The sequence below is a fragment of the Elaeis guineensis genome, chromosome 6 (assembly GCF_000442705.2).
Source record: "Elaeis guineensis isolate ETL-2024a chromosome 6, EG11, whole genome shotgun sequence".
Lineage (NCBI taxonomy): Eukaryota > Viridiplantae > Streptophyta > Magnoliopsida > Arecales > Arecaceae > Elaeis > Elaeis guineensis.
Genome location: NC_025998.2, coordinates 55739069 through 55756578, shown reverse-complemented (window position 1 = coordinate 55756578; position 17510 = coordinate 55739069). Strand labels below are relative to the sequence as shown.

At 35.5% G+C, this 17510-nt stretch overlaps 1 protein-coding gene across 1 annotated transcript; it reads right to left on the bottom strand.

The window, feature by feature from the left end:
* Positions 1–1131: 1131 nt before the first annotated feature.
* Positions 1132–12744, bottom strand: LOC105035571 (outer envelope protein 61-like). The gene is given in 12 exon segments (XM_010911173.4): positions 1132–1641; positions 5542–5685; positions 5815–6221; positions 6224–6354; positions 6786–6981; positions 7125–7177; positions 7322–7392; positions 7561–7638; positions 8263–8391; positions 8513–8569; positions 10574–10804; positions 12326–12744. Coding segments are annotated over 12 exon segments (1740 nt in total). The 5' UTR covers positions 12422–12744; the 3' UTR covers positions 1132–1494.
* Between the last annotated feature and the right edge of the window lie 4766 nt (positions 12745–17510).

Genomic DNA, 17510 nt, shown 5'->3' with positions numbered 1-17510 from the left:
ATCAAAACTTACCTTTCTGCAAAACTCTAGATCCTGAAACCCTAGAATTTATTTTACATGCTTTGTTTATGAACCCAAACTTAATTAATGTATTGAGCTTATGAAATTAAGTTAGGTCTAAAATTGAAAATTTCAGATCTAAGATATTTTCATAAGATTGGGTTCGGACTTGGGTAGCTCAATTAGGTCTAGTGGTTGATCAAACCAAATCAAGAGTTAGTTAGGTCGGATCATGAAAGCTAATAATTGACCAGCCTAATAGGATTAAGTCTGGATCAAGGTCGAATCACATTTAGATGTGACTCGATCAAGTTAAGACCTAATTTGGCTCAGTGGTTAGAGCCTGGATTGTAGACTAACTCAATTAATTCTGTTTCGACAATTTGGTGTCTAAGATAAGTTGGGAAGATGTGACCGACTGATTTTTAATTGGGAGCTACTCGACTCGAATACGTTCTTGTCGAGTTAATGGCATATCCCTCCCACCGATCTCACTTACCTGATCATATATGTCGATCCAGTTCTGATTTGAGGTGGCTAATAATTCGAGCTGACCCATGCCACTAAGTTAGTCATAATTGTTATGACTATATCAAGTCAAGTTTAAAGAGACCTAAATCAAATTTTTCTAAAAAAATATTAAGTCTAGATCTTTCCAACCAGATCGGACAATCGAGATCTGAGAAACTCAGAGCCTTCGACAGTGATAATGGCCCTCCTCCATCTGTTCCTCCACCTCACGATGGCACTTTTGACCTCCTTTCTACCATCAACAGTAGAGATCCAGATGATAGAGGTCTAATCTGATGGGTGGACCATCATCTCCTTCGATAAGTTCAACTTCACCCACAACAGCATCCTGGAGCTCAACATCCCCGAAATCTTCTTCTTTGACTACTCCAAAAACCTTGAGCTTGACAAGGATGGTCGGTCATGTGATACGATGGGGGCGGAAATACAATCCTCCGAACACCTGCTGGTGGCGGCCGGTGGCCGCCAACACAGCCTCGCCTTCCCCAACCTGGGAAAGAAAAACTGGTTTTATTTCCTTCTTAAAAGTATATTTGTAAAATTAAAAACAAAACAATGATTACTTCCACGCTGTTTCCTAGAAAGGAAAGCCAACAGCACTGCCAAACAAGTCTTAAATTAATAGAATAGATTTCACAGTAATGCCACTGATTCCATACTGTATTAGTCTCTAGTTCTATGACTAATCATTGCCACGAAGGCATCTGAGCAGAATAGAGAACTAAAATCTGATACACCTTTGCTTGTTCCTGATTCACTTCATTTCCTGCGGTCACCTTACGGCCACGTCTCAAGTTACAATCATCTTACTCGAAATGGGTGGCTACGTGGCTCAACCTTTGCTGATGCGCATCGATGATCTTAGAAACAAAGCCTATAGACACCCAGCAACTGTTGTTACAAACGCAACCTCACATTGTTTCAAGGATATCGAACTTGTCGATGACTGAAAAAATTTGGCGGTTATCCCCCAATGAACCCGAGCTGATGAAATATGAAAGCCAGTATAAGCATAACAAACGCAAGGATCATGCCAGGCCTTCCAACAAGCCAATTCTTTGTCTTCTTCACAGCTTCAATTCCCCACTGGGCCCATTCTGCCCACTGCATCTGAAATGGCATTATAAAATATGTCAATTAAAGTGCAAGTTTTGGATTCACACATTCATTAGTTCCAACTCGTAACTCAGATGAACATAAGGCTAGCTATGCCAAACACTGAAAGTCTCTTACATTTTTTTATGGTCTAACTCTTCGCATGTTGAGAAAAAATTCTATTTCCATAATAGTATTAAAACACCACTATTGATGAACTCATAAAGATCAAGTTCTAACCTAAGTAGAAACAAGTAAATATTAAAAAGTGAAACATTGAATTTTGTTTCAGTCAACATAAAAAACCAACGAAGTTAAAAGATAGCTATTGTCTTATAAGTTCTCCGTGGAATTAAAGATGCAAAACACAAGCATCAGATAAGTGCTGAGATAGAGATTGTTTCTGTGTAAAGAGGGTAAAACATGGTTAAGATGCACAACTAAATGGCTCATCAGAGGTTACAAGAAGCATGATATCAGAATAAATTCAAGGATTTAGCACAATTTATTATTCATTAATTATACAAGAAAAATAAAGGATGACATGCAACAAGGAGAGGAAAATATCAAGGAGTTTTTTAAGGACGAATTCTGTTTCAGAGAGAGTTGCAGTCTCACAGGAGTGTGTTCAAATTCATAGAGAATCTAGGGATGTCTGCAACAGATAGCATATGTTGGATTGCCTAACCCAAACTCTTACAATCAAACCTTTGGAAACAATCATCCATTTGCAAAAACCTATTCTATGATATTTTGTGAGTGAGAATATAAGAAATAAATGTATAAATAAAGAATGAAGACAAAAAGGACCAGATGGACATGAATATAAAAGGGATGCTGCATCCAACTTAAAGATGATATTAAGTTAAAAAAACAAAGTGATCCTCAGAAAAGATTCACCAGTAATAACTAAGACATTCGGATTTGTATATGATAGAGCCAAATCCAACCATTTTGTATCATAAAAATTGCATGTTAGTGGAAAAGATCCATGGTCACCATTAGTCTAAAATTTTTGAATTAACAGACGGATCAACAAAGATGCAAATATCACATTTCAACCTTTATTGCTTCCCATTGTTAAATGGCATCAAATACCAGGATGAGGCTCCTAGACAAATATTATCTACAGACTTGTGCAGTCAAGGTTGACGAACAAACAGCGGAATGGGGTGAGCACAGGAAAACAATCCAATTGAGAAATCATGGAGATGATAGCTTTAAAATATGCCATACTCAGTGAACTTCAACACTTGGATTACTCTGATGCAGTTGCTCTCAATTTTTCAGCAATTTCATGCACAAGAACAAATGATAGTCGAGGTGTTCCACCAAATAAAAGTGAGGTTAACTAAACTTGACATCAACCCTTGAAGTATTGACTTTATTTCCTAATCAAGAAGAATGAATTGCATCACACAAACCTAACACTACTTCAAACATGGGCACGGGTCCAAAAAACCTAACCTTGAAACAAAGCTAACCTCGTGCCTAACTAGTATTGTTCGAAGTGAAGCTCAAACAAAGTTAAGTTTTTGAATATTCCAATCTAAACAATATTTCTTAATACTAAAGAACCAGGTCTCTAGATTGGAAGACTTTCAAAATTAATACAATTGCACAGAAAAAATACTCACCCTTTTAGAAATTTCAAATACAAAACCTCAAACTAGTTATGAAGACCTTTTGTTTTATGCACCATATTCCCTAGATGGAACCCGAGGCACCTAAAATTAATGGCCATCATAAATCACAGTTTGATGCATTACACCCACTTAAGTAGGGATGAAAGTGGACCAGATATTATCCGTCTTGATCCTTTTTCATATCCGAATCTATCTGAATATGGATAGAAGTTTGAATATCCAATTAATATCCGTATCCATATCCATATTAATATGCTATTAACTTAATTTACCATCCATTAGTAATATTTTTGATTCTGTAGTCATAAAATTTAGTTAACTGATTTATATCCATATTTATGTCCATTCTTCTAGTACCCAATTTATACCTGTATCTGTCTAAAACAAATATGGATATGAATTTTTGTATCCAACTAATATCCGTATCTGTATATAGTTGTCAAACAAAACAAATATAAATATGGATATATTGATATCCGATCCATATTCAATCCGATTTCTACCCTACACTTAAGACCATCTATAGATTCACTTAAAGAGTAGAGTTGAGATTCTTGAGAAGGCTCACTCTCTTGTTTTGCTAAGGATCCTCAAGAAGCCTGCTAGCCAAAATGATAGAAGAGATGATGAAATAGAATAAGGAATGCAACCCATCTACTTCCAACCAAAGTCCATTCTCTGAACAATTACAGCAAGGAAAATCCTGCTTTACAAGTCTTTTTTAAGTTTAGACTAACACAGAAACTGGTATAATAAATTAATTTCTGACGTTAATGCACTCATGAGTCACCATAAATCAATTAAACAGCATTCCTATAATCAAAGTGAAAACCACTTTAACCTAAAAGAAATCTATCCATTTTCATCTAAACAGAATGTATCAAAAACTTTAGCAACCCTAGTGACAGCAAAGTTGGGAAAGGCTCATTTTTCATAGAAATAAATCAATAAAAAGAAAATGCTAAAATTCATACATGGGGCTTCCATCTCTCTCTCATCTGTGTGTGTATGTCTGTCTATCGGTCTATTTTGCAAGTGTCATTCAATAAGGAATATTGACATACTTGTCCCCTTTTTTCTGCCAATGTTAAAAATAATCCCCATTTCTTCTAGAAAGACATCTAGCACCAGGTTCTAAATGTAATGGACAAAATACTCTCTGTTCTTTGACAAATTAATAATTGTTTTTCCCTTACTTTTTCTACTATAATAATAGAAAACTGCAGATACAGATGATCCACTCTCCACTATCCTTTCTTTTTAAAGAGTGTGCTAAAATAAGGATATATCATTTTTAAGCAACAACATATCAACCAGATTAGTCATTAGTTGAACAACAAGGAGCATTCGGTCCTATTCATCAAAAATTAGGAGCTACATGTACTTTTAGAAGAAAAGAGGACCATTTTGTTATTGGGTTGGAAAAGAGGAATCGTGTGCCAAAATCCCTTCAGTAAGGAATATTGAATGTGCCCACAAAGCTGTTATTGTTGAAATAACATGTAAAAGATAAAAAAGAAAAATTAGAGACGTAAGTAAAATTTTAAAGCATATAAGATTTCACACCTGCCCCCAATCCTGCCTTCACACACTCATGCATCAATACTATTAATTGATAGGCAATTTGTTTCTTAAGTAAATGGTGAAATCATTGCTTGCTGTCCATCTTTCCTTAATTAGATGTGATGAAAATCCAGAAGAATAAATAAATAAAAGGGCAAAAATAATTACAAAGTCATATTCCACTCTTGGAATGAATAACAAACAAGAGTTTAAAGGTAAAGAAGTGTACACGCAACAATTGAAATATAAAGAAAGATGTAAAAGGCAGTCTATGCAGCCATACATGTCACTGTGCACGCATATGTCCTGCCAGGCTGCCCATCTAAAGGTCTAGGCCACCCTTTTATGTGAATCGGCCACATTGCAGGTACCTAAGTGGCCTGCATAAGCCCAAGCCCCAACTACATGGCCCTGTGGCTCCTTCAGTCATGGGTTCACTATAGTTTTTCTGATTTTTTCTAAATATTTACTGAGTTATTTCTAAATTCTTTTGTTATCCACTTTTATACACTTTAAATAGTTTGATTTACTATCATAAGTTACATTTTATGAAGTTGCTATTACAGACACTGTGTGTCTATTCAAGCTGCCACATCCTACTTAGACATCATACATTACCTCCACCACCCATGTATCCTGGCTGCATTTTAAAGCCTTGTTTTGTAAAATGATAAACATAAAAAATAAATCAACAAAATTAGTATACCATCCTATCCAAGTCCTCTGGTGATAATGATGACATGGCCTGTTGAGCTTTTGCTGCCTCTTCCTTTGATAGCTTCATCCCAAATTGTTCACTCATATTTGCCATCATTTCTGGGCTCATGTTCTTCATCATAGAAGCAAACATCTGCCAATTGATAATCCCAAAATGATAAGAAAACATAGAATTTGTAGGAATAGATGCCTGATGACCAGTTTGAGGAATAAAAAATGCAAAACTGTAAGCTGAAAGTTTTTTAAATGAAAATCACTGAACCTGCCGCATTGCTGGATCTTTCAATGAATTTCTTATGCTTTCCTGCAAATCAGCTGTTGAAGTTGGGATGCTAGAAGATGATTGACCTGTTCTTGAATTGAGAAGCTCATTAGAAGAATTGCCACCCACACGGTCGTTCCCCATAGAGTAACTACCTGCAGCAACTGATGATTCAGAGTCACTCTCTGATCTTTGGGCATGACCTTCTCTTGTTGCTGTTGAAAAAGGTGCACCATTTACATTCAAAGAAGCAGCAGCTTTGAGCATCTTCTGAAGCTCCCCAGGAGACATTTTCTTAATGGTATCTGATGCCATCTTAACCATTTCAGGTGTCATTTCTGGAAATTGTGAACCTAATCTTGCACCATCTGGGCCTTGTCTACTCAAGGAAGATGCTACTTGGACACTTTCTGAAGCTCTTCTGGCTTCATACTGCTCATCATTTCTGTGGCTGTTTTAACCATGTCAGGTGACATTCCTCGCACACCAAGAGATGGCAGAGTTTCAGGGTCAACATTCGAGGCATAATTGTGGAATAACCTGGAAAATAACAAATAAAAAAAATGAAATGAATCAACATAGCAAGCACATGCAAGCATGCACATGCATATTAGTAGATATGAAATTTTGTATGGCAAACTGGTTAAATATGAAGTTTTAATCAAATCAAGTGATTTAAATAAATGATACTTATAAACAAAAGCACATTTGGTGAGGTTCAAGGCACTATAATTATCCGATTTATCCATTTGAAACATACTGGTTGTTTGTTAAACAGATTTAAACATATTAAAAGATATAAGCTAAAACTATATATCTCACTTGAGCTATATGTAGTTGCACTTTTTTTTGTGAAAAAGCAGAAAGTTCTCCACTATGTTTCAATTTACAAGGGCTATTACTTCAAGAAAATTACATATCTATACGATGGGTGAAAATTTGCGGATAAAATGAAATTAGTCCAGATATACCTGGTTGTTTCAGGACCATCTTTGAAGCTTTGTAACAACTCAGAATCAGCAGGGAAACCAGGATAAGTCCCATTCATTTTCTCAGAACTCTCCCCAGCTTCAACTGGCTGGGTCATAGAATACTCCAATGCACTTCCATGACTATCTGATGGCATGGGTGGGCTCTCTTTTTCCACTATCTCTTCAATAACCAAACCTGCAAAACAGACCAGGCAAAACAACAACAAAACTGAGCATAGATATTATTTGCAAGTTGAACAAGTTCTGTTTCTTCCATTTCAGGAAATAAAATGGACATAGATATGACTTGGAAAAGAAAAGAAATGAAATGGAAGTTACCCTGTGATACATTACCATCTCCACCTTCCTTTATCAGTTTTTCAATGGCATCTCTGCATTAAGTAGAAAGGTCCATGAGCCACATTGCTATAGAGCATGAATTACTGGATTTCTCATCCTTAAAATATGAAAATCCTGCATTAGTAATTCCCCATAAATTATGAAAATCCTCTGTCTCATATGAAGAAACATCATACCTTAGGACATCAGCTATAGTTTCATCTTCAGGGGAAATTGCATGAGCCTCCTTCAAATCAGAGACAGCAGCCTAATACATATTTCAATTATTAAAAATATTTCAGTTATTAAAACTCTATTTGGTAAGCAGGCCTTTTAATAAGATACATTTCACACATGAAACTGGCTCAAAATGGCTAACTTATTAGACAATCAAAATGTCAATAATCCCTATAGTAAATGATAAATCTTAACTCACTTCTAACTTTCCGAGTTCCTTAAATGCTAGACCTCTGCGATAAAGAGCTTTTACATTCTTTGAGTCATATGCCAAAACCTGTAATTAAAACATGTCTCATGTGAAAAAAATGTAAGCTGAAATATATTAGAAATGTTTCTATAAAGAAGATATTTCATATTCAGAACTCAAGCTAAATGCCAATTTTTACAGTGCCAACCTAGTTCAGGCATTCAAAAGAGTATTTCGCATGAAAAATCGAAAGAAAAGTAGACCAAAGGATAGTGAGATGAGTAGTATACTGAAAGGAATCAGACACTGGTCAACTCCACATGATGGAATCAAAGCATTGACTAGCATCATAGTACATGAGAGTATTCACCTAAGGGCTCATCCATCCAGCTCATTTTGGTCTGGACAGATTTTGACATGGCCGAATTGAGCGTGGAGAAGTAACTGCTTCAGTTAGGCTACTTTGGTCAATTATGTATTAATTTTCTTATTTTATAAGGAAAACATTTTCTAAAAATAATTTATACAAGAAATCCATTTATTCCTTAGATCCTTGCACACTTGTGCAGTTAGAATCACTCATGCATGCATGCACAAGCACAACCCACAGGCATGCATAGTGCAAACATATTTATACATATACATATCATGTGAATTGTGTGCATGCGAATATAGGGAGAAAAAGGTGAATAAAAATATTACTGACCATACCTCTGACCCTTCCTTGATGCAGTCCTCAAACCGCCTTGTTTTCAGGTAACATGACATTACATTGAGAGAACATTGCAACTGGAGAGTTCCACCATGGGACGATGGGATTCCATTTAAGTTGTTTTTTGCCTAATTATGTGAAGCAGTCAGTAAATTATTATTACCTGAAGATGATAAAACTTTAAAAGGTAGATAGGGAACATAATTGACATTATAATGTAACAGGTAAAAAAAAAAAGTACAAACATACGAGCAAGTACTTTTTAGCTGCATCATGATACTGCCCATTGCTATGAAGCTCATTCCCCTGACATAAGAAAATAAATTAATGGGGAAAAAAAAAGAATAATGCTGATGACACCACCAAATAAGAACAAATGCATCATCAGAATGAGAAGATTTAAACCAAACAGTTGACAAATACTCATTTTAAAGCAATGGCCAAATAATGTTACAAGAAACACAATAAATCAATAACCAATCAGCATGAATCATGATATTCAGTATTCACTTAAGCAAGTTTTTTTTGCTCCAGCAAATCCAAAATTGGAATTACAATTTATCCCTTGGTTAACTTTATAGATGGAAAGAAAACTGCACAAAGATTTTAACAGTAAAAATTAGCAAATAACATAAATTAGTTAGAGAAAATGACATTCTAAAAGGAAAGCTGCAGTCTGGAATGTCAGTAAATTTGTAGTCAACTTAGATCTTCAAAAGGGTTCAATCTAAAAAAGGGCACAAGCAGCCAAAATCTTCTACATATGGCCAGCCAAGCACACTTAACAACATGTGTACACAACAGGTGAAAAAGAAAAGGAAGAGTTTTTTCCATGGAAAGAAAATGTTCAAATACTAATGTGTTCTGCATACAGGAAAAGGAAAATGAAATTAGAAAAAGAAGTCAATGTTGGTTTTGCAACAGGGTCTTTAATCTTACTTTTGATATTAAAGCTATTGGCTAAAAAATAAAAAGTCCAATTTTCTCTCAAATCTGGAATAAAGCTTTCTATTTTTTTTTTTTTTTTTTTTGCTATTTTAGCAAGCCAAGTTGAAGGAAAACTGTGTCTTCCAGGAAACAAGACATTTCCATGATGCATTCATTGTAAATAAAAAGAAAAAAAAATTACTAGGTGATAGCAAAAAACACGGCCAGTTAGGTGTTAGTAGAAGTGTTCAACTCTGAACTTCACTATAATAATCTTTCTTCTGATGGATGACTCAAAAAACTAATCAATATGTTCATCAACCCTAATTAGGAAGGAAAGAAAGGGGGAAGGAAAACTTGATGAATGGTGACGCTGGAAGTAGGAATGCAGCAAAGAAAAAGATGTGCAGATTAAGACAGTCTTCTTCTTTGTAAAGCAATGTACATTAGGGGCATATGAAAATTTCTTTAAGTAAAACTCAAACTCCGGCATATTATTACACATGGTAATGTATTGTCTCCTTATCTGCTTGATAAGCATCTTTGAAAGCATAATCTTAACAATAGCTTATCAAAAAGTTGCATTTGAAGGCTAAGCAACAAGGACACCTTTTCAAGCTTACTCGATCGGTTGATTGGACACAAAATATATGGTGATAAACTGATAATGCCTTTCACAGTGTCTAGTCAATTTACCATATTTAATTCTCAAGGAAGTACAACTCAAGGATCCTTCCATTGGATGCAATAGTTTACCTCAAAAAGAGTTGGTCGGTAGATGCAATTCATTCTATATTTGAAAGGCAAAATCCAACCAAAAGGAGGACTTCCATGCTACTGCCATTAAGGTAAAACATGGTTGCTAAGTTGTCCAATTAAATATATTTCCTCCAATTAAGTGATTTTCATCTACTGAAATATCCACCTAATGTGTCTAGTATAGTCCTAAACCAAAAAAAGAGTCCACTAATAAAAGACTCTGAACTTGAGGCAAGAACAAAGCAGCAAAAATAACTGACATTCTGATGGACAGGAAATAAGGAGGGAGGGGGTGTTGGTTTCTTTTAAGGCAGAGCTATTGAAGGTTGCAAATTGTGCAATATGTTATTCTTTTCTTAGAAAAATGTAGTATGTTTTTGAATTAATTCTTTCTTCCATTATTTCCTTACATTCCTCTTGCATTTCAGCATGCTAATCATATATCTATGAAACTAGGTTCCATTAGAAAATCATGACCTTAAAGTAGATACTTCTACAAATAGCTAATCATGGTTCTGGCTTCCATACTCTTGAAAATGAGATATGTACATGCACAAGCTCTTCTGCTGGGAAATTTCCATCATCTATTAAGATTTCTTTTGCACAAAGTTAAGTAAAATGAACCTGTTGCTTCAGCATCTTTGCTGCATTGAGTTCATATGAGATTTGAGCATCTGCACGAGCCTTTATGGCTGCAATTTCTTCAGGTGTAGCCTTAGCCATTTTCTTGCTAACCTCAACCATATCCTCAGTTCTAGAATGTTTTAGCTGTTCTGCAGCACATCTCATATCTTCAAGCTTCAAATTCTTCATACTTTCTGTTGCTAATCTCAAAAGCTCTGGATTGGACATCATCTGAAAAATCATCGAAAATCAAGCCTACGAACTGCAACTAAAAGGTAACTATCAGAAAGGGGTTTGGGAAAAAGATTTCCCTTAAAAATTAAGAAGTCAATGACAAAAGAATTACATGCTATATGACTAGTATATGAGTATGTGTAGGGAGGGAAGAACAAAGGGGAGGGGGTGGAGGAGGGGGAGAGATCCAACAGACATCTTAATTCATTTTCAATTTAACAGGAAATTGAAAGCTGAAACTGAGCTGGCATCGTTGTCTAGGTAAATTAAAACATTTCAACTGGAACGCTAAACCACAAAAGTCTGACATACATGTTGAGTCTTAATAATCGATATATAGTGAGAACAAACAATAAAAGGAAGATTTACAATGTGTTTCTAGGTCTTGTGCAAACAGTTCAGTTGCACTGCTAGAACAAGTTTCAAGAACAAATACTTGTAAGCATTGGTTTGTTGAGGTAAAAAAGGTCTAGGAAAATAATGGCAGAAGAATGGCTTCTGCTAACATATATTTTGGACAAATCAAAACCATGTTTCAGCGAGGCTTATGGAAGCCATGGTAAGGTTTGGTAACCAAAGTCTTGTCACAAGGCAGCCACCATGCGATGAATTAAAATGCTAAGACAACCAAATTTCCTTGATTAGCCTTGAAGCAGGGGCATGAGACCTATATTTCCTTCAGCTATGAACCTGGGGCATGTGGCTCATATTTGGTGTTTAAACATGTAAAAGATAGAATGTAAAAGAAATAGCTAAAATAATGATCTGAGAGTTCTTTCATAACCCAACAACCAAGTGGTGCAGGCCAAACAAGATGATCTAAAATATTTATATATCACGATAAAGTAATTCACCCCAATGTGGCAAACTAGGATTTAATTCTATCGACCAAGAGATATTTCTTATTACCACATTGGCTTCCTCAAGACTATTCATGTGAAGAGGCATGGCAGACCTTATTGGAACAGTCCTCTATCTCCAGAAGAACTCCTTGCTGTGTACTTCAAGCTTTAAGTGAAAAAATCAATTGGTAACAAAATACGTAAGGGCTGGATTATTGATGTTTTTGTTAAGTTGGCCAAACTAGAATACTACCGTTCCATACAAGGCCCGGGTCAAACGCAAACCCAAAATTACAAACAAGAATCCGTTCCACAGAATTAATCATATAATCCCTTACCCGCAAGGAAAAAAATAAAAAGAAAAAAAATACAGTTTTTGACATCAAAAAGAATACTTCCACCCGAAATCACAGAATACCGAAGGAAACGAAGAGAAAACTGCTCCTTTCTAAGAATCAGACGTGAATTCCATCAATAAACTTGATTTAAGCAACTTGATTTAAGCAGCAAAGATCAAATCAATTTAATACAAACGTTTCCACGATCCTTTCATGCACCCTTAATGACTAATAAAATTTCTAGATCCCATATCTGCTTAAAATTAAACACGAAGAAGCACAAAAACGTAACTTTTCAGTCATTCTGCTACAAAGCACAAAAGAAAGGTGATAGCGACCTGTTGTTGCATCCTGGCAAGCTCTTCGGGAGGAATCCGACTCATCTGCTCCTGGGCGAGCCTCATCATCTCAGGGTCCATGATCGCGTCGTACATTGCTCCTCGCCCTCTTGAACCAAAGTATTAGTCGATCTCTTCCAGAAAACCCTCGTTTCCCGAAGCAAATCCAAAGAATTCTCTTTTCTCGCAGGAATCCAGATCAATAGAGAATCTCCCTTTTGTATAATTCTCGAAAGGTGAAGGAGAGAGAGCAAAGGCATTCGATTCCAAGTGAAGAGGCGGAAGGGGACGGGAAGGACACCGATCGAGACCCAGTTGGAAAGGCGGAGAAGAGAAGAAGAAAAACCGTAAAATAACAAAAAAATACCGCGGGTCCGCCGCCTTGGCTAAATTGCAAAAACAGTGGGACTTCTTTTCTGTTTAGGAGCAGAGTTGTTTACGCTTTTGAGCGTTGGAGGTTACCCTCTGAAGAGCAAGCGACAAAAAAAAAAAACTGTTGGAGGCTACCTTATGAGCAATTTTTTATACACCATCTGGCGTAAAAAAAATATACCATCTCACTTAATTCAATTACATAACTTATTTTTTAATATTTATTTAATATTATAAGTTTATTTTTTATTTAAAATTTTAAATAATAAAAATATTTTTTTTTAAAAAATTATGATATTCTATGATTATACCGTAACATCCTACAATTATAATTTTTTGTACAGAATGTTATAAAAAAAATTATTTTTATTATTTAAAAAATTTATAAAATTTTAATGACGAAAATATTATTTTTTTTTTATAATTTTTAAAAAAAATTATGATATTTTATATATAGGAATTGATAATTTGATCATAGGATGTCATAATATGACCACAAGATGTTATAATTTTTTCAAAAGAAGATAGACATTTTGATCATTTAAAAATTTAAATGAAAAAATAGAAGGATAGACATTAGATGCGCTATTAAATGTGCATTTGAAAACAGTAGCTATGTTCTTTAATATGATTGGATGGTATGTTTCATGTTAATTTTATTGCACTGCATGCACTGCATAAAGGCTTAGTTGAGTGAATGCTGAAGCGCATGGAGCACGCTGTGTCTAGCTTCAAATTTTGACGTGGTTTGTTCTAGAGGGCTTCCTCAAGAATTATTGACATTTCTTTTCGATCATCCTAAAAACTTAAAATAAAAATTTTTAAAAAAATATTTTTTATTATAAAATTTATAAAAAATAATATATTATTATAATATTTTTGTCTTTGATCCTACTCCGTCTACACTTGCACCACCATAGCGGTTCTTGTTCATGCTATTGCTAATAGAGTGTCCTCATTATCACCGTTGCTTTTATGAGCATCGCTACTATCACCATTAACACCGCTTGATGTATTAAATCTCTTTTATTTATCATAGCTATCACCACTCAAAGGTATCATCCACGACTACCTCACCTGACACCACCAATATCATTGCTGCTATTATGGCATTTAATGTCTAAGATGATATGGCATGATAAGCTATCTAGATGGATCTAGAAACTCCCTGAAATATTCTGGTTAAGCCTCCTTTGCAAGGACAAGCAGACTTGAGGCTGCAAACCTCCAAGGCCAATATCTCTGAGCGTGGCCACCAATCCGAACCGAACATGACCTTCCCACAAAGGAAGCAATATGAATTTTTTTGTCTATGTGGCCTCAACAATTCTATCATGTGCTAAGTTGTTACAGAATGTTCCCGAGGTTATTATGCCAAATCAATAGTTTGTTATAATATAATTTCAAGCTTGTTGGGATATGATTTACTGGAGGTAGGGATTCTAGCTATACATAAATCCAAAGGCCCTAAACAAATGCAAAACTAAACGAAGGAATAATCATCCAAGCTGGGGAAAATTCAATCATTTTGTTCCTTCTTCCTTCTTTGTTCTCTGTTGAAATCCTCTCTGACTAAATATTAGAGAGTCTGGCCAAAGCTAATCCAATGAACTCTCATTTTTATCTATTGTCTCATAGGTCCATGGAGGTGGTCTACATTAGCATCCTGAGATTGGTAGTAATAGATTGGTGCCATCTATGGGAATAAAAGGAGAAGAGATATGAAGCTCAGAAGGAAAAACTATCTAGGAGCTATTCAGCCGAAGTCCAACAGCTCCTTACATAGATCCCTAAAGGATGGAGACCAAGTGCAAAGACTACCAACGTTGGATAGCTGAGCCAACTAGTTCAATGGTACAAGCTCTCATGGTAATGGTACAAAACCTGCAATAGCAGGTCATCCCTCCAATGAGCTAGATGGGTCATCAAGATGATCTGACACAAGGTAGTAGTTACCTCCATCTTGAAGGTCATGAAAGAGGTTAGAAGCAAAGCTACTCCCGATCCCCTTTTGGAGCCAACTTCAATCTCGATTATCTCTCTCTCCATATTGATCAGGGAGAGTCTCTAGGTGGGAGGCAGACCTCAATATAGAATCAAGAAAATAGGCAATCATATTAGAGCCCTACAAGAGCAGAAGGATGAAGCTAATGACAATCTTAAGATGATAAATAAACCTTCTTTCATCAAAGAGATTGTGGAGGAGCTCTTGTTGAAGGAGTTCAAAGTACCTCAATTTATGCTCTACGATGGTACCACAAATCTGATGGATCATGTAAAGAGCTTTAAAGCTCTCATAGTGCTGTAAGGAGCTTCAGAAGTTATGATATGTTGAGCTTTTCTAGCCACACTTAGGAAGGCAGCCCAAATTTGGTATTCAGGCCTTTGACCAAGCTTGATCTATTTCTTCAACCAACTCAACCACCAATGTGCCAACCATTTCATCAATAGCAAAAGATGGAGAAAAGTCTTGACATGCTTGTTCGCTATTAAATAAAAGGAAATGAGTCCCTTCTAAACTATATAGGTTGATTAAATACCAGACATTAGAAGTGCATGAGCTACACCAATCCATCATAATAGCTATGGTGATGAATAGGCTAAGGAACTTGCACTTCAACTTCTCCTTTAAGAAGAGGCTTTTGAAGGATTTGGTTGAACTCCTAACTTGGATGGATAAGGACATCAATATTGAGGAAACCATTGCTACTTGGAACTAAGTGGCAGGGATACGAGGCCATAAGCACAAAGATTGCAAGGATGACCTAAAGAAAAATGAAGCTAAGAAGAATGAAATATTGTTCCACCTCGGAGTCCATCAAGTAGGTTTGAGAGGAATACTTCTCTCAATACATCGAGAACCTAAATTCTGATGGAGATCCAAGATTGAGAATACTTAGGTTGGTCTTGAAAGCTACATACTGTTGGATGTATGCCCTAGAAGCCAATCTTGACTGATGCATATTATATCTCTAGGATATGATTTTATACTTTATAGGTATTTATGTTACCATTCATGTTTATGTGTCTATGAATCATCGAAGAGATTAACAAGATGATGACATATATTCTCAAAAAATTAAGAATTTGAGACATGTGTCATTGATGGTTAATTTTTAAGTTGCTTCTGATCATAGGATCATCATGAGAATGGTGATTGATCCGGATAGACCAGTACACGGATTGCTTCCTTCGGATAGATGGATCTCGAGTCTGCAATGTAGAGATACTAGAGCGAGAGTATAGATGATTGTTAGAGAACAACTAACATTGAGCGTGACTAACATGAGAAGTCACATGGATGTTTGCTCATTCGTTAGTGCTTTCTCGATGCTGCAGTTATATGACTGATCTTTTGATCTGAGATGATATTACTGCTCGTAGTGAGGCTGCTGGAGTTTGACTGACATATTAATATGAATCTTAATGAGCCTTTGTAGTGGATGCTGATAACAGTTGGTCCACTGTAAGAGTAGGGTATGCATCAAGATGAAATCTATCGATCCTAGCAGAAAGGAGTAGTCCTATAAAATTTGAGAGGCTGAGTCCTTAAGTCTATGGTCATAGCAGTATGATTGATGGAAAGAAGTTTTCATAGAATCACATATAGATTCGAGCTGATTGAATCTATCATATATCCGATGATGAGGTTTAACAATCATCCATAACCTGTCATTCGGTCAGGACTCACGACAGAGGGACTGTATCATGCATTAACTACACCTAGAAGTTCATCACTTTTTATTCTGCTAGGTTGCTACTACATACTGCTAAGTGTTACTGGTGGATTGTAAGACTCCCAAGCATTATCTTGATGATCGATGATCTTTGATGGGTATAGTTGAAACTGTTCTAAACTATTGAAAAGAGTTTCAATGATATTGTGATAGGGATCACAATATATCTCACTACTAGACAGAATAGAACTTATAGAATCACACACAAAAGAGATTTTTGATTGATTAGATGGTTGAGTTACGATTATGAATCGTAACAAGATTTGATTATCAATTTGATTGATGATTGATCCAATGCAAATATTGCATTATGTAACTCGCTAAAGAGTTAGTGAGTTAAATGAGGATTAATTGACTATTGGATTACTAAGTGGCTCAATTTGATTAATCTATAGAACTTACATCAAATCTAATTAAATTAGATTTAATTTGATTTGACATGAGTTTGATTTGATCAAACTTGATTGGGTTATAAGATAACCTAAATTACATGGAAGAATAATTTCTATTTGAATTAGGATTTGGGTTTGACTCAATTCCTAATTAAACTAAGATGTATGAGTTTCTATTTGGATTAAAAATTCTCATTTCTATGGATGCATCAAATCTTAATTGGATTAAGATTAACTTGAGTTTGACTCAAGCATCAAGTGAGTCCAAAAGGACTAGGACTCCTTCTCCAATTAGGTGACATCTAATCTAAATAGTTTGGACTCTAAATCAAATTTAGTTTTTCATCTATTTGGATCTAATCTAGTCCTAATATGATTAGGATTGATTGAAATTTAAATTAGTTTAAATCAATCACCTAAAAGAAGAGTCCTAGTTGAATTAAACTCTTCTCTCCATGCCTTAAACAAGGCCCATGCCACCTTGATTTCGTGTGCCACAAATACTCCACGCCCCATCTGCTTTTTAGCGTGTAAGAAATATAAGAAATCCCTTCTTTCATGAGCTATATGGGCGCAACAAATCTGGATGAAATTCTAGTTATGGGTAGCATATAAAATTCTAGAGTCTTAAGATTTTGGGACTCTTGTTTCCTATCCAAAGTTGAACTCCTCTTTGCCTATTTA